This window comes from Panulirus ornatus, chromosome 67, assembly GCF_036320965.1.
Source record: "Panulirus ornatus isolate Po-2019 chromosome 67, ASM3632096v1, whole genome shotgun sequence".
In the NCBI taxonomy this organism is placed as follows: Eukaryota; Metazoa; Arthropoda; class Malacostraca; order Decapoda; family Palinuridae; genus Panulirus; species Panulirus ornatus.
This window is the reverse complement of record NC_092290.1, coordinates 23,423,486-23,442,643: the sequence shown is the minus strand read 5'-3', so window position 1 is coordinate 23,442,643 and position 19,158 is coordinate 23,423,486. Positions and strand designations below refer to the sequence as shown.

Here is a 19,158-nt window from a genome sequence, read left to right as displayed (position 1 = left end):
CTGGAAATTCTCACCTCCAGTTTTTTACCTTTTCAAGGGAAGGAACAGAGAAGGGGCCAAGTGAGGATTTTTCCTCTTAGGCTTAGTCCTCTGTTCTTAACGATACCTCGCTAATGTGGGAAACAGCAAATATGTACGACACATATACATATATACCTTTTTATCATTATACTTAATCGCAGTCTTCCACGTCAGCGAGGTAGCGAAAGGAAACAGATGAGGAATGGCCCAACCCACCCACATACATATGTATATACATAAACGCCCATACACGCACATTTACATAAATATACATTTCAACATATACATACAAAGACATATACATATATACACATGTACATATTCATACTTGCTGCCTTCATCTATTCCTATTGCCATCCCACCACACTGACATAGCATTCCCCCTACCTCCAGCAAGGTAGTGGCAGGAAAAGGCAAAAAAAGGCCACATTCGTTCACATTCAGTCTCTGTTGTCAAGTGTAATGCACCGAAACCACAACTCCCTTTTCACATCCAGGCCCCACAGAACTTTCCATGGTTTACCCAGAAGGAGTGAAACTGGAGGAAGTTAAGTGTTTTAGATATCTGGGAGTGGACTTAGCAGATGAAACCATGGAAGTGGAAGTGAGTCACAGGGTGGGGGAGGGGGGCAAAGGTTCTGGGAGCAATGAAAAATGTGTGGAAGGAGAGAACATTGTCTCGGAGAACAAAAATGGGTATGTTTGAAGGAATAGTAGTTCCAACATTGTTATATGGCTGCGAGGCATGGGCTATAGATTAGGTTGTATGGAGGAAGGTGGATGTGTTGGAAATGAAATGTTTAAGGACAATATGTGGTGTGAGGTGGTTTGATTGAGTAAGTAATATAATCCCCACATAAAACAAGGAATGGGTGTATTGCCATGTCATTTGAAGGATTAGATCTTTTGTGTTCTTCACTCTTGTTGTTCTACAGTTCACTTGAACAAAGCTGAATGATTCACAAAGATTTATTAGCCTTTAGAACTGCTCTTTTCATATGCTGATCTATTAGTCCTTTCCATGCATTTGTATGTACATTCACTGTCTACTTCTCTTTTGTGCCATTCAATAAAATGGAAGTTAAAGTTACCCTTCCATTAAATTGTCATATCAGGTTTTCTAATTCTTTGATATCTCTTCATCCTTTGTGGACAGAGAAAGAGAGAGAAAGGGGTAACATAAATGTGTCTTGAAGTAAGGGAGAGGTCCATGGATTAATGGGGATGAAGGACTCAGGACATGACTCTGGATGAAAGTATGAAAGAAGGAAGCTGTGAGTTAATATGAACTAAAGAAAGATAATGAGGTATGACAGAAAGGGTGAAGTAGAGTTTGAGTGTGAGTTTGAAGGGGGTTGACCTGGGGTATCTTAAAAAACATGAGAATGTACACAACCACAGGTGGAATCATAGGGTCTTTATTTGAGGATTACTTACTGTCAAATAAAGTTAGGTCATTTCTATCTAGACAGTACTAAAGCATTATTCAGCTATATAAATAAGCACCATAAATGATCTCTCTTTAATGTCTAATCCCATTCATTCATATTCTGATGATTCCAAATTAAACATTTCAACTCACTTTCCCTCCCTCCCTTCCTTCTTCAAATTTTCTTTCTCATACTGAACATACTTCCTCTCACATTAGCCCTGCACAACATCAGGGAATGGGGATGAAGAAAGACGATCAAATTCATGTGCCAACAGTCACTCATTTCCTGTTCAATCTCAAAACACCATAATTCCACTCTGTAATGTCAAAAACATATTAGCCATACCCATATCCTTCAGTACATCCCGAAATTCTATCTATCTATATCTCTGATGCCTGTTCCCACCTGGAACTCCCTCAAGCAGATGGCCATGGCAACAGAGCGTCAATAACTAGTGAACTCCAGTGTTGCTTCTTAGCTTTTAGTGCCTCGCCCTTAACAGGCTACTGACAGAGTGCAACTCTAATGCCACATTTGCAGACTCTTGCCTAAATGTTCCTACTAAGCACTTTTACCTAATGCTCCTGCCTAACCACCACTTCTACCTCATGTTTCTACCTAATGCTCTTGACTAAATGTTCCTACCAACCACATCTATCTTTCGCTCCTACCATTTAACCAAAAGGCATACCTCATATAATTAACATCACAAAGTGTGCTTCCTAAGTTTTGGGGTGTTTTAGAGGTGCCATAATCATTTTGTTTGTGAGCAGCTATTTCATAATTACAGTGTAGTGATTCTATTCATCCTAGTGAGGAATACTGATTACATATTTGAGGTGGTTCTTTGTCCACCACTCTGTTAGTATGGTTGAAATAAAATGCTTTCTGTTATACCAATTCCCCTGGCATCATCTCTCTTCAATGATCCTGTTCTGTAGGCTGTAATGTTTCTCTCTCTCTCTCTCTCTCTCTCTCTCTCTCTCTCTCTCTCTCTCTCTCTCTGTTCTACAGGTATCATATCACCCACCACTATTTTGAGCTGCCTGCATGTGTCTCTGTCATCAAAGCATGTGTGTGGCTGCTGCTTCCCAGAATATCTGTGCTACTGCCTGCCAGTTGAGGATTGCTAGTTATGAAACCTCTTTCCTTCCTCGAATTGGTAATCCATGGAATTCTCTTCCTTCTTTTGTCTTCCCCTGTTCCTATAACCTTTCTACCTTTAAATGTCATGTCTACAAACATGTCAGAGCCCAGATTAATTTCTACAATCTTTTTCTCTTACTTTTTTCCTTTCACCTGAGATGGCCCTTGATTGAGGCATTTTTTTGCCTGTGCCATGTTAGAAAAGAAAACCATTGCAGGGATAGGCTACAATTCCCATTATTAAGCCATGAAATGTAGATTTCTCAGCCTTCTCTAGTGAGAGCTCATGCAATAACATTTCTAGAATGTACTGTATTGGAGGTAAAATACATATTTTTATATAAATTTTTGCTTCCTCCACTAACTCTGTGACTCTTACAAAAGCCACTTTTCTTCAAATGTTTTAAATTATAAGATATAGAATGGCTTCTAGATATAGTATGCTTAATACAGAATAACAGCAATGTAAACAGTTATGTAAGCAGCTCAAACAGCATTTTAAGAATAACTGGTAGTTAGAAAATTGATTAGAATGCATCTCAATCAATATTTTGGAATCGTATGGGAAAGGGAGGTCTACTTGGAGTATTTTCACTTAACACAAAGCACTCTTTCAGGAATGCTTGTAAAAATAAAAGAGAATGCTAATGAAAACAACAAACTAACACCTTTAAAAGGAATTAAACATTAGTCTTATGCTTGTCTTTAAGTGATAGAAAATGATAAAATTCTCTTAAAAGTTATGAATGATACAAGAAAAATAAATAAAACATGGTAAACTATGTGACACTAGGATATTGTAACTTCAAAAAAATCTAGTTTGTGGGAACTGCAATGAAACATGGAAAGTTAGACCTAACACAAAAGTACCATGTGGAATTTATTGATGTTCACTGATAATCTATTTACTATAATTTGACTAAAACATTATTACTGTCTGAAAATAAATGGAGGCATTTTCACACCTTAAATAATTTCTAATCGAAGAGATTAATATTGTATTGTTTTATAATCACTGACACTAGAATTTTTCAAAAAGAAGTAATATTTCTACAGTTGTAAAATTGATAAAACACAGGAGATGCTCATCAATTTACTAATAATAACAGAAAAATACATGAAATATGGTAAAAATGAGAAACTACATGTAAGAAACAATTTATTTGTATTTATCCCAATGAATCATGGAAAGTGCAGCCTATCCATAACAGTTACTATGTCAAGCTATATTCATGAAGCCACACAATAGTAGTGGACTAGAATCATTCATTGCATTGTTAATAAGACAATGCCAAAATTTCATGCAAATGCTTTACCAAATGAAGGAGTTAAAATAAATGCTAATCCTTAAAATAAAGCTAAAAGTAATTAAAAGACTATAGAATGACGAAAGAACTTGGCCTGTACCTAAGACATCAAGTACAACATGACATTATCCTTTCTTGATGCAAGCCTTTGGTTCTCTAAACTCACTAGACATCAGCATCTCCTCAAGTAGAAAGCAACAGAGTATATTGGAGAGTGCAGTACTCTCGTCATCAAACTTGATTGAATATGAATAAAAAGTAAAACAAATACAAAGAAATGCAACAAAGCTAATTGCTTTGCTCAGAAAAAAATTATGAAGAAAACTAGAGATCACTTTCTCCTTTTTGGCTGCAGGGTTGTACAACTTTAGAATAAACAACTATCATAAATGTTGTAGAGGCAACAACTTTCAATAAATTTATCAGTAAATAACACTTCGCATGCAGTATAATATGCAGACATTTCAACATTTTTCTTTTCAAATCTGAGCCTCCTCCTCAAATAATCTTGCTGCTAACATTTGATTAAAATGCTTTCCAGCGACACTTTTCGGTTAGACTTTCATGTCAGTATACTCCCTACATACTGTGTGGTACTTTCTTTAAGCAGCTGTGGCAGAGGAAATGATGGATGGGGAAGATGGGAAGGAGCTTTCTGCTTTACTGTAAATACTTTTAACTACTTAGATAACTTTGGGGCACAACTACTGTCCTCCAGCAGATATACCTCCTCACAGATCAAACAGTTTTCTGTTATCCTTCCTTTCCAAGTACAAGTGGTACTCTAGGCATTACTGAAATTACTGAAAGGCAGTGACATACCAAATCAGATATCTTTAAATAAAAAAAACAGTAAAGGAAATAAACATATACTAAATGAAACAAAGACCATTACAGAAGCAATGCATTTCATGAAATAAATCGGTAAGCAGTGTTGGTGGACTTCACCCACTTATGGTTACACTGTAAGTTAAAAGTCCTCTTCAGCAAGATTGTACCATCATCAATCCAAAGGAGGCCACTACTCTCATGGCTGTGAATGTAGTACAAAGCAAAAGCTACAGAAGCCCATTCCAGGGATCCTGATGTTATTTCACATAATAATTGGTAGGAAAGGATGCTGTGCACTTCTTATGTTTGCCTGAACCCCACTAATACCTTAGTCACAGTGTAGTTGTTGTAGTGGAAACAAAACCCCATTGAACCATTTAGAATTTTTAACCATGCTTGAGAAGAGTGATTTTTCAGCACAATTCTCTTTGTTAGACCTAAGGATCCAATGCTTCCCTAACAGCTGACCCCTTTATCTCTTAGGAGGATGACCTCAGATTAGACCTACAATTTAGGAGGTAGTTCATCTTGCATGAGCACCAAGGTTTGGCTTCCTCTACCTCGGGACAAAATATATGGCCATTAAATACTTGTAGTAGAAATCATACATTGTTTCCAGACACTTCAGGCCTAAACTTTTTCCATATACAGTACTGATCAATATACATTGGGTCATTAAGGGTGCTTGCACAGAAACTGCATCCACATGATGCTATGTCATCTCCTACAAGGAAAAGATACAACTTATGTAAAACTATCAATGATCATCTTTATGACAAAAACACTTCCAAAAGCACTACAAAACATGCCTGATAATACTTATGGAGTACCTCATACACATGGCAGTGGCACACTAAAAGTTTAAGAGTGCATATCACACAAATAATGACTCATTGATTAGCAAGCTGCATCAATAAGTTTGAATATGGGAAGACTCCTCCAATGGACAGAAGATTCTCTTAGTGAAGGGGAACAAAGGAGACATGCTGAAGGAGCCTTCTGAAAATGGGTTAAGGTCACCAGTGGAGTGTCGCAGGGTTCTATTCTGAGGCTATTACTCTTCTTGATCTATGCTAATAATTTGCCAGAAGATATGGACTCCTACCTGAATATGTTTGCAGTTGATGCAAAGGTCATGAAGGAAGTGAAAAGTGTGGAGGATCACATCAACTTAAAAGAGATAGGCTCCAAAATTGGTATGATACATGGCTGAAGAAGTTCAACTCAAGTTAATGTAATGTAATGAGGATAGGTCACAACAAAATATGGCCTTGATATGATTACCATCAAGCAGGATATAAGCTACAAGAATCAGTGCATGAAAAAGACTTGGGAGTCAACATCATCCCAACCTGTCCCCAAAGTCCCACCTTGGAAAAATGAGGAGACACCCATCTACTTGCAAATATCAAAACTGCATTCAAATTCATGGATAAGAAATTTTCCAGCAAGCTGTTCACATCAAACATAAGATCAAAACTAGAATACACTTTTAAACTTTGGTCAATGGAGCTATAGATACACAAAGAGCTAATAGAAAAGGTCCCGCAGAAGCAACAAATATAGTACCATAATGAAGACAGCTGAGTTACAGGGAAAAAGCTAAGGTTTTGAATATGCTCACCCTGAAAGAGAGAAGAGAGAGGTGTGACCTGATCATAGGTGTTTAAAACAGAGTGATGATATAGACAGACAATAGTTCTTCATGAGATAAGAGAGGAGGACAACCAGTATAAGAGTGTTTTATTAACTGAACAGAATGACTGGAAACATGGTTAATGCAGAGAACATAAAGAAAATTTAAGAAGCTGTACAATAATAGAGAATATTCAAAGGATGGGACTCCACCAAAGTAAAAATCCCTTTCCAAACAGTACAAACAAGTAATTACAAATGGGTAATTGCTCACAGGTTGAGTGGTTTGGTATTCTAATCAGAAAATTAAGCTATAATCAATCACAAGTTGACTTGTGGGTTAACCAGCAAGTCAAAAGGTCAAGTTTCAAATTGCTAAAAAAATCTTTGCATTGGGCAGTGTAGTAAATACTGTGAGAAGACTAACACTTTTGTCCAAGATTTTTGAAAAATTCTACTCAAATCTCCCAACTGTAGAAGGCAGAAAGGCTAAGTCAATTAATTATTCAGTATCTGCAGAACCAGGGACATTAGGTATCAAAAAGGAATGCTTTTGTTTAGACAAATGATTAACACATAACTAAATCTTCCATTGTATTACTAAGTAAAATAACAGGGTTTAACCCTGAATCATTGGGTGTCACTAAATCATAACTTCTGTAGAGGGGGCTGGGAATCATCATATGTATGATACTGTTCACAAAATTTGTTTAAATCCCCAGCTAATCGAGCTAATATCACGACATATGCATGTTTACTAAGCATCAACTTTCTTCAGAGTCTAACACTCTTTTAAAGCAATTCTGAATAAAATACACACGTAAATAGATGTAGATACAGTACAGGTAACTCTATGTGCAAATATGTAAATAGCAAACATACTCATGTCTCATTACAGGTTGTACCTCTTTAATCCAGCAGCCTTAGGGCCTGGTCATTGCCAGAACACAGAAAATGCCAGATAACAGAAATTGACCCCTTTAAAGGCCCTTGGGTGAACACTCTTACCAATTACCATCAGCTTGGTTTTGTGTTCCTGCATCGTTGCTGCAGCCAAGAATTGTTACCCTATCTTTGGAATCCTCATCCCAAGATGGATACTCTTCAGTATCTTGGGCAAGGGTTTTTAGTGGCAAACATAGCCAATACAAGAAAAATTCATCGGCATTATACACTTGTTTTGGGGCTATAAGAAATTAACAAGGCTATCAATTAACTCGGCTGCAATGTAAACATATTTTGGTGCCTTAGTGCTGCTAACAATGCTTCCCTTGAGGCAGATCCACAAACTAATGGTGGCAGATTCAAAATGTGCTAGAACATGGGAGCTTCTGGACCACAGAGCACCGGATTAGAAATGTACAACCTGTGACCACATTTACATCATGTCTCACCCTCTTACCTTCCTCCACTGCCCTTCTGCCACCAGGATATTTATGCATTAATACAGATGCATAAGCTACGTTAGCTCACAGTTTTGTGCATATTCTTTACTTATACATGGATTTCTTTTATATAGATTCTTTTATACAGAATAATTTTTCATTACCATACTAAATGTGCAATACCAGGCTAATCCCCCTCCCCCAGCTCCACCTGAGAATCCATACATTAACTTCAGCTCTATCCCACAGCCATGTAAATCAAACTGGCTCACTTGTTTGTTTGTAGCCTTTACTTTTACATATATTTCATCTAATGATAATAATGATAAAAATAATAATAATAGTAATAATAAGAGTAATAATAATAAGAGTAACAATAATAATAATAATAATAATAATAATAATAATAATAATAGGGGATAGGGGAGAAAGAATGCTTCCCACGTATTCCCTGCGTGTCGTAGAAGGCGACTAAAAGGGAAGGGAGCGGGGGGGCTGGAAATCCTCTCCTCTGGGTTTTTTTTAATTCTCCAAAAGAAGGAACAGAGAAGGGGGCCAGGTGAGGATATTCCCTCAAAGGCCCAGTCCTCTGTTCTTAACGCTACCTCGCTATTGCGGGAAAAGGCAAATAGTATGAATAAAAAAAAAAAAAATAATAATAATAATAAAAATAATAATATGTATGTGTCTGTGTGTATATATATGTGTACATTGAGATGTATAGGTATGTATATTTGCGTGTGCGGACGTGTATGTATATACATGTGTATGGGGGTGGGTTGGGCCATTTCTTTCGTCTGTTTCCTTGCGCTGCCTCGCAAACGCGGGAGACAGCAACAAAGCAAAATAAATAAATAAATAAATAATAACATAATAACAATAAAGGCATGTGTACGTGTAGGAAGAGAGGAAAGTGATTGGTTCTCAGTGAATGTAGGTTTGCGGCAGGGGTGTGTGATGTCTCCATGGTTGTTTAATTTGTTTATGGATGGGGTTGTTAGGGAGGTAAATGCAAGAGTCCTGGAAAGAGGGGCAAGTATGAAGTCTGTTGGGGATGAGAGAGCTTGGGAAGTGAGTCAGTTGTTGTTCGCTGATGATACAGCGCTGGTGGCTGATTCATGTGAGAAACTGCAGAAGCTGGTGACTGAGTTTGGTAAAGTGTGTGGAAGAAGAAAGTTAAGAGTAAATGTGAATAAGAGCAAGGTTATTAGGTACAGTAGGGGTGAGGGTCAAGTCAATTGGGAGGTGAGTTTGAATGGAGAAAAACTGGAGGAAGTAAAGTGTTTTAGATATCTGGGAGTGGATCTGTCAGCGGATGGAACCATGGAAGCGGAAGTGGATCATAGGGTGGGGGAGGGGGCGAAAATTTTGGGAGCCTTGAAAAATGTGTGGAAGTCGAGAACATTATCTCGGAAAGCAAAAATGGGTATGTTTGAAGGAATAGTGGTTCCAACAATGTTGTATGGTTGCGAGGCGTGGGCTATGGATAGAGATGTGCGCAGGAGGATGGATGTGCTGGAAATGAGATGTTTGAGGACAATGTGTGGTGTGAGGTGGTTTGATCGAGTAAGTAACGTAAGGGTAAGAGAGATGTGTGGAAATAAAAAGAGCGTGGTTGAGAGAGCAGAAGAACGTGTTTTGAAATGGTTTGGGCACATGGAGAGAATGAGTGAGGAAAGATTGACCAAGAGGATATATGTGTCGGAGGTGGAGGGAACGAGGAGAAGAGGGAGACCAAATTGGAGGTGGAAAGATGGAGTGAAAAAGATTTTGTGTGATCGGGGCCTGAACATGCAGGAGGGTGAAAGGAGGGCAAGGAATAGAGTGAATTGGAGCGATGTGGTATACAGGGGTTGAAGTGCTGTCAGTGGATTGAATCAAGGCATGTGAAGCGTCTGGGGTAAACCATGGAAGGCTGTGTAGGTATGTATATTTGCGTGTGTGGACGTATGTACATGTGTATGGGGGGGGGGCCATTTCTTTCGTCTGTTTCCTTGCGCTACCTCGCAAACGCGGGAGACAGCGACAAAGTATGAAAAAAAAAAAAAAAAAAAAAATAACATTTCCCATTTTAGAAAGCCGGCAAGGCAGCAGGTTTGGATGGTATTGCAGTGGAATTTATTAAAAAAGGGGGTGACTGTATTGTTGACTGGTTGGTAAGGTTATTTAATGTGTGTATGACTCATGGTGAGGTGCCTGAGGATTGGCGGAATGCGTGCATAGTGCCATTGTACAAAGGCAAAGGGGATAAGAGTGAGTGCTCAAATTACAGAGGTATAAGTTTGTTGAGTGTTCCTGGCAAATTATATGGGAGGGTATTGATTGAGAGGGGAAGGCATGTACAGAGCATCAGATTGGGGAAGAGCAGTGTGGTTTCAGAAGTGGTAGAGGATGTGTGGATCAGGTGTTTGCTTTGAAGAATGTATGTGAGAAATACTTAGAAAAGCAAATGGATTTGTATGTAGCATTTATGGATCTGGAGATGGCATATGATAGAGTTGATAGAAATGCTCTGTGGAAGGTATTAAGAATATATGGTGTGGGAGGCAAGTTGTTAGAAGCAGTGAAAAGTTTCTATCGAGGATGTAAGGCATGTGTACGTGTAGGAAGAGAGGAAAGTGATTGGTTCTCAGTGAATGTAGGTTTGCGGCAGGGGTGTGTGATGTCTCCATGGTTGTTTAATTTGTTTATGGATGGGGTTGTTAGGGAGGTGAATGCAAGAGTTTTGGAAAGAGGGGCAAGTATGAAGTCTGTTGGGGATGAGAGAGCTTGGGAAGTGAGTCAGTTGTTGTTCGCTGATGATACAGCGCTGGTGGCTGATTCATGTGAGAAACTGCAGAAGCTGGTGACTGAGTTTGGTAAAGTGTGTGAAAGAAGAAAGTTAAGAGTAAATGTGAATAAGAGCAAGGTTATTAGGCACAGTAGGGTTGAGGGTCAATTCAATTGGGAGGTGAGTTTGAATGGAGAAAAACTGGAGGAAGTGAAGTGTTTTAGATGTCTGGGAGTGGATCTGGCAGCGGATGGAACCATGGAAGCCGAAGTGGATCATAGGGTGGGGGAGGGGGCGAAAATTCTGGGAGCCTTGAAGAATGTGTGGAAGTCGAGAACATTATCTCGGAAAGCAAAAATGGGTATGTTTGAAGGAATTGTGGTTCCAACAATGTTGTATGGTTGCGAGGCGTGGACTATGGATAGAGTTGTGCGCAGGAGGATGGATGTGCTGGAAATGAGATGTTTGAGGACAATGTGTGGTGTGAGGTGGTTTGATCGAGTAAGTAACGTAAGGGTAAGAGAGATGTGTGGAAATAAAAAGAGCGTGGTTGAGACAGCAGAAGAGGGTGTTTTGAAATGGTTTGGTCACATGGAGAGAATGAGTGAGGAAAGATTGACCAAGAGGATATATGTGTCGGAGGTGGAGGGAACGAGGAGAAGAGGGAGACCAAATTGGAGGTGGAAAGATGGAGTGAAAAAGATTTTAAGTGATCGGGGCCTGAACATGCAGGAGGGTGAAAGGAGGGCAAAGAATAGAGTGAATTGGAGCGATGTGGTATACCGGGGTTGACGTGCTGTCAGTGGATTGAATCAAGGCATGTGTATGGGGGTGGGTTGGGCCATTTCTTTCGTCTGTTTCCTTGCGCTACCTCGCAAACGCGGGAGACAGCAACAAAGCAAAATAAATAAATAAATAAATAAATAAATAAATAAATAAATAAATAAATAAATAAATAAATAAATAAATAAATAAATAAATAAATAAATAAATAAATAAATAAATAAATAAATAAATAAATAAATAAATAAATAAATAAATAAATAAATAAATAAATAAATAAATAAATAAATAAATAAATAAATAAATAAATAAATAAATAAATAAATAAATAAATAAATAAATAAATAAATAAATAAATAAATAAATAAATAATAACATTTCCCATTTTAGAAAGCCGGCAAGGCAGCAGGTTTGGATGGTATTGCAGTGGAATTTATTAAAAAAGGGGGTGACTGTATTGTTGACTGGTTGGTAAGGTTATTTAATGTGTGTATGACTCATGGTGAGGTGCCTGAGGATTGGCGGAATGCGTGCATAGTGCCATTGTACAAAGGCAAAGGGGATAAGAGTGAGTGCTCAAATTACAGAGGTATAAGTTTGTTGAGTGTTCCTGGCAAATTATATGGGAGGGTATTGATTGAGAGGGTGAAGGCATGTACAGAGCATCAGATTGGGGAAGAGCAGTGTGGTTTCAGAAGTGGTAGAGGATGTGTGGATCAGGTGTTTGCTTTGAAGAATGTATGTGAGAAATACTTAGAAAAGCAAATGGATTTGTATGTAGCATTTATGGATCTGGAGATGGCATATGATAGAGTTGATAGAGATGCTCTGTGGAAGGTATTAAGAATATATGGTGTGGGAGGCAAGTTGTTAGAAGCAGTGAAAAGTTTCTATCGAGGATGTAAGGCATGTGTACGTGTAGGAAGAGAGGAAAGTGATTGGTTCTCAGTGAATGTAGGTTTGCGGCAGGGGTGTGTGATGTCTCCATGGTTGTTTAATTTGTTTATGGATGGGGTTGTTAGGGAGGTGAATGCAAGAGTTTTGGAAAGAGGGGCAAGTATGAAGTCTGTTGGGGATGAGAGAGCTTGGGAAGTGAGTCAGTTGTTGTTCGCTGATGATACAGCGCTGGTGGCTGATTCATGTGAGAAACTGCAGAAGCTGGTGACTGAGTTTGGTAAAGTGTGTGAAAGAAGAAAGTTAAGAGTAAATGTGAATAAGAGGAAGGTTATTAGGTACAGTAGGGTTGATGGTCAATTCAATTGGGAGGTGAGTTTGAATGGAGAAAACTGGAGGAAGTGAAGTGTTTTAGATGTCTGGGAGTGGATCTGGCAGCGGATGGAACCATGGAAGCGGAAGTGGATCATAGGGTGGGGGAGGGGGCGAATATTCTGGGAGCCTTGAAGAATGTGTGGAAGTCGAGAACATTATCTCGGAAAGCAAAAATGGGTATGTTTGAAGGAATAGTGGTTCCAACAATGTTGTATGGTTGCGAGGCGTGGACTATGGATAGAGTTGTGCGCAGGAGGATGGATGTGCTGGAAATGAGATGTTTGAGGACAATGTGTGGTGTGAGGTGGTTTGATCGAGTAAGTAACGTAAGGGTAAGAGAGATGTGTGGAAATAAAAAGAGCGTGGTTGAGAGAGCAGAAGAGGGTGTTTTGAAATGGTTTGGTCACATGGAGAGAATGAGTGAGGAAAGATTGACCAAGAGGATATATGTGTCGGAGGTGGAGGGAACGAGGAGAAGAGGGAGACCAAATTGGAGGTGGAAAGATGGAGTGAAAAAGATTTTAAGTGATCGGGGCCTGAACATGCAGGAGGGTGAAAGGAGGGCAAAGAATAGAGTGAATTGGAGCGATGTGGTATACAGGGGTTGACGTGCTGTCAGTGGATTGAATCAAGGCATGTGTATGGGGGTGGGTTGGGCCATTTCTTTCGTCTGTTTCCTTGCGCTGCCTCGCAAACGCGGGAGACAGCGACGAGGTAAAAAAAAAAAAAATTGAAGACTTTTTGGCATTATTCAAGACTGAACAATGACAAGTCATGAGGCATTTAAGAGTTAAAAGAAAAATACTCAATTACATGAACATAAAGACTACCATTCTGGAGAAAATACAGGATTAAAATATTGAAAGTACGTATAACATAGTAAAAGATTGGGCTCGAAGGCTCAGGGAAGTCACAAATCCAACAAGGTCACCTACATAATTCCCTCATTCATTTGCACCAAACTTTAAATAGCTTTCCTCAAGCACATTTGATCCACAACTGAACTATCTGTAGAGTTATGCTTTGTCTCTGGATTCAAACTGTGGTAAGGCATCAGTTTTATTCAAGTCACTCAGAGGAACACGGATCTTTAACTGGATGAGGAGTCAAATGGTTTGTGACCCAGATTTTTACATAGCAGAGTTTCTGTTACACACAGATATACTGTGCATCCTGCTTTGGTGGAATCCAATGTTGCATTATAGTGGCAGCACAGTTAGCACACAATCACCACTAGTTTATCTTCCTTTAAAGACTGAAAGTGCCTTGGTATATTTCTGAAAATATCTCACTCACATCAGGATATTTCTTTTCAGTTGTCCACCAAAGCCATAAGCATTTTGTTTTCAATTCAGTGATTACGACACATCCCAACATAGCAATGAACATGATTAAGCTAGTGTTTCTCTTTAGGCCTAGATGCTCAACAACAATATTCATGCAGTAAAATCAATGATTTCCACCACTCCTAAATGCAATCCAGAAATAAGCTGCAGGATTTTATGAAAGTAAATGCTGAAAATTCCCAATGAAAATAACAGGGGCATCAGTATCTCCTGTTTGGACTTAAATGGAGCCATGAGTTTTAAAAATGCATTTAGCAAAGATGTGATTACCCTCTTTATAAACTGGCACTTCCATCATTTGATCTTCATATGAACTCAGTGTATTCAGAAAGGTCCTTCGACATCATGTCGAGATTCTTATTGTCAGGACAGTAGTAATGTTTCACATATTCATCTAATAAAAACTCAGAAAGGTCTTTGTTGTTATGTGCATCTGCAAGAATCAGCCTCCACTTGTTCAAACCATTAGGAAGTCTTACCGAACCACTTATCTGGTGTCATACTTTCGTCTCTTTAATGCTCTTTTAAAAGTATGTGTCACATGTAATGTAATGCTAGCTGCTTGATTTTCAAATGACACAGAGATATAGCCATCATGTTGGCTTGAATGACAGGATGTGAATGGGTGCACAAGTGTTGCACCATAGATGAAATGTGGTACATTACTGCTCTCATCTTCCCATCATTTATGAAATGGTTCCTAAAGTTATGCACTTCAGCCTTGTTGCAAGTAGTCTTCATTGCAGGAAGTGGGATGGTTGATCCATGCTCAAAGAACAGAGCTCTGGCAGTTTCCTTGCAGCAAGATCAAGACAAAAAACTGACCAAACAGATGTCTGATCTTTGAAGAAAGTCAACTTCTTTCAGGCTGCTCTCTTCCATTTTTTATCATGACTGAGAAAGTTCATTTTATTAATTCTAATTGAATATTGCAGCTAAAGGCCATGCTACAAAAGTTTTAGGATGTACCTGTAAGGTGTATTTCTGTGACATCATAGATATTCATGGCTAGATTACCATTGCCACTATGTTGTGGCACCACCTAATTTAATTTGTTGCCTTTATTGGCAATTTCTATTGTAGTACATTTAATTACATAACATTCACTTGGTTGTGCAATATAATAAAAAAAACTATTGAAGTGTCCAAATCATTTGCCTTCTGAAAATCATCAATACAACACCCAACATGACTGAATTTCCTTTTATTAACCTAAATACACTTTGTGACCTTAAAATCACATCAGATGTCTGTAAAGCCTATCAAAAGTAGTCAATACTTTGGCTTAACTGTTTCTCTTCTCAAACTATTTATTTTGATGCCAAACATACTAAGTTTAATACAGTTAACCTCCCTTGCCCCTTAGAGGGGTTAGCTGTTTGTGTCACCTTCGGATTCTTGTTCCACGAATGCAAATTAATAGGATCTAGTTGAAAAACTGCTTTTCACTGGTATGGCAAAGAACTCTGCTGTCATCCTCGCTACTGGTGAAATGATCATGATGCAATATTTGTGGGGAGACTATTATAATGTAATGATGGAAAAAATGTACTGAAAACTTTAGTGTAAATAAACACTGTCTCCATTGAAATTTCCAGTTTCAACTTATCATATTTCTCAAATCACGAACCAATCTAGGAAAACACTGACATAACTATGGTGATTGGGTGTGTGTGTGAGTGTGTGTGTGTGTTCTGAAAATCATACAAGCAGCATGCATGATGTCAAAGTTAATATCTATTTTTCAGGTCCAGGTTCAAATCCTCGCTGTTGCAGGGTATTATGTGTTCTATGAAAGTGCGTGTTCACATGCACTATATTTGTGTTCATACATCTCCGCATTTGTACAGTAAGGTTCTGTAAAATGCTAGCTGCTGGTAATGTGATCCTGATGGGATTTGACCAATGTAGACTCGTTGCTCATGGATGTAAGGCGAAGGGTATTCCATTCCTTGTAATCGAATAGTCACTTCACTATTAGGGGTGATCAAAGCCTACCCATTAGCATTCCCAACTACCATGCAAAAGGTCCTGGGTTCAAATGCTGGCTGTTGGAGGGCACTATGTGTTCTTATGCATTTTTTTGCAACTGTGGCAAATGCAGTTATGTATGGCTCATCCAAAAAGTATTAGTTTTAATCAAATTTTGTGGACCCTCCAAAAATAGGATGACATTGCCCAACTGTATGACCTTTTCTACACAATGGAAGGAGTGAGTACACCAGGAGCTTAAATGTCCTCAGGAAGGGAATGTGTGTTTCTATGAAGAAGTCCAAGGGTAAAAAAAAAGTTCTTTTATATCAGTAGCAAACAAGTTTCTTGTCACAATGGTTTATTTGCTGACAGAGGAAAAAGAAGCTTATTCATATCTGTGGACATACCAACATACCAGTGGACAGGGCTACCAAGAACATACAAATGACAAGGAAACCAGTCTATTTCTGGAAACGAAAGGAGTCTTTATGACAAGGAATGAACTGCATGTAGGTGGAGTGATCTAATTACTGATATAGGAAAAAATCTCTATATTGGTTACTAGAAAAACCTACAGGTGAAAGAATTCAGTCATGATGGAAGACTTAAAGAATAAGGGAAATTAGATGAGCCTAAATTTGGTGACTAAAAGAATATACTTTACTGAGATGAAAAGAAATTACAAAAGGCATTGATATCTCTCTACACAAAGATCAAGCTTTTGATAAATTTAATGAATAACCCCGTCAGAAGTGATAAACCTATTCTTGACACCAGACAAATCTCCAGCTAGTACTAACTGAAATTTGAAAAATCCCAGCAGAAAATGAATCTGTATCTGAAAAAGGGTATGGGCTATACTCTCAAGTAAAAAAAAAGTAGAATGAACCAACAATTAAAAGATGAGCATAAAGGTTATTCATATGTATGGACTAGTCAGTATAGCAACAGTGACTTCTCTTTTTTCCATACATGTGGAACACATTTTGCTATGTTAATGCTTCTTCTGAATGACGTTTACTTATGTGTGTCCTCAAGTTCCCTTTCTGAGTTGAACGGTAAGGACAGTGAGCACATGCAAAAGGTTTCTCCCCAGTGTGAGTTCTCATATGGTTCATTAAATTTGTAGAAGTAATGGTGAAATAGCTACAGTAGGTGCACTCAAATTTCTTGATTGGACTATTCCATTTCCTGAAGTGACTGCCAGTCTTGGAGTCACCACCATTCTTGTGATTACTGAGAACACCTGGTCTTCTTCCTCGTGTCTTCTTCCCGATGCTGACCAGCACTCCCTGTTGGAGGATGCCCAGCTCTCAAAATGCTCTTTACAGCTAATTTATGAACACATTAGGGTAAACATTTACACTAAACAAATTCACTCATAGTATAAATTTATTATCAAAAAGCAGGATAGAGATGTACATTGAAAACAGTTGTCATATATATATCAGTAACCAAATACTGGTGCTTTTCGGAGACAAATAAAATATTAGTGGTTTTCAAATTACACGTCATATGTGCTGAACTAAGCTCTGCAGTTAAAGGAGAGAAAAAAGAAGTAAAACTAGAGAAACTATTGTCACAAATGAGAAATAAAGAGGTAAAACCAGAAACTAATTGTTACAAATGAAAAAGTGATTGTAATGGAGTGCAAACTTGAAATATGAAGTAAAGCTGAGACTCAAAACTTAAACAGGAAAATCTAATATAAAAATTTTAAAATCAATATCATTTACTGATCAAACAATGGAGTACACGAGATATATACCATAGTATTACAATAGGACTGTAATACCAATATTACAGATACCAGAAATGATAAAATGCATTCTCTAAATTGGCATCAGAAGGAAATCAAAGCAAATCAGTCCGAAAGATCCTGACTCCAAAAACAGTTGCATGGTTTATGACCCATCAGCATTGTTGACATAGACTGTTTAATGTGACATTTCATACAGAAAAAATACCCTTTACCTAAACCACATGTAATAATGTGGAAAACATATTTGAGATGGCATGAACTGCAGTTAACAAACTTTAACTGTATGACTTATTACACAAATTCCTATTCAAGATTCAATGTAACATGACCTTGTCGAGAAAAAAATGGCAAATACTAATCTCATCAATTATATTCATTATTATACTTAGTCGCTGTCTCCCACATTAGTCAGGTAGTGCAAGGAAATACACGAAAGAATGGCCCAAACCACTCACATACACATAAATATACATAAACGCCCACACATGCACATATACATATACATTTCAACGTTTTTTTTTTTTTTTTTTTTTTTTGCTTTGTCGCTGTCTCCCGCGTTTGCGAGGTAGCGCAAGGAAACAGACGAAAGAAATGGCCCAACCCACCCCCATAAGCATGTATATACATACGTCCACACACGCAAATATACATACCTACACAGCTTTCCATGGTTTACCCCAGACGCTTCACATGCCCCGATTCAATCCACTGACAGCACGTCAACCCCGGTATACCACATCGATCCAATTCACTCTATTCCTTGCCCTCCTTTCACCCTCCTGCATGTTCAGGCCCCAATCACACAAAATCTTTTTCACTCCATCTTTCCACCTCCAATTTGGTCTCCCACTTCTCCTCGTTCCCTCCACCTCCGACACATATATCCTCTTGGTCAATCTTTCCTCACTCATTCTCTCCATGTGCCCAAACCATTTCAAAACACCCTCTTCTGCTCTCTCAACCACGCTTTTTTTATTTCCACACATCTCTCTTACCCTACATTTCAACGTATACATACAAATACATACAAAAGACATATACATATATACACATGTACATATTCATACTTGCTGCCTTCATCCATTCCTGTTGCCACCCCACTACACATGAAATAGCACCCCCTCACCCCGCACGTATGCTAGGTACCACGAGGAAAAGACAACAAAGGTCACATTCGTTCACACTCAGTCTCTAGCTGTCATGTGAAATGCACCAAAACCACAGCTCCCTTTCCACATCCAGGCCCCAAAACCCTTTCCATGGTTCACCCCAGATGCTTCATATGCTCTGGTTCAATCCACTGACAGCACGTCCACTCTGATATACCACATTGTTCCAATTCACTCTATTCCTTGCATGCCTTTCGCCCTCCTGTATGTTCAGGTCCTGATCACTGAGAACCTTTTTCACTCCATCCTTCCACCTCCAATTTGGTCTCCCACTTCTCCCTGTCCCCTTTACCTCTGACACATATATCCTCTTTGTCAATCTTTCCT

The 19,158-nt window shown here is 38.5% G+C and overlaps 1 protein-coding gene across 7 annotated transcripts in view; it reads right to left on the bottom strand.

Annotated features, from left to right (window-relative positions):
• The window catches only part of LOC139747080 (uncharacterized), a 488,827-nt gene that overhangs the window by 157,599 nt on the left and 312,070 nt on the right, over positions 1–19,158 (bottom strand). The window contains exon 6 of one of the 7 annotated variants that reach the window (XM_071658879.1): positions 15,888–17,192. The exons of the other annotated variants lie outside the window; for them this stretch is intronic. Coding sequence (XP_071514980.1) covers positions 16,890–17,192 — 303 coding nt within the window. The 3' untranslated portion in view covers positions 15,888–16,889. Of the gene's footprint in view, positions 1–15,887; positions 17,193–19,158 lie in introns of those variants that run through there. 7 annotated transcript variants of the gene reach the window in all.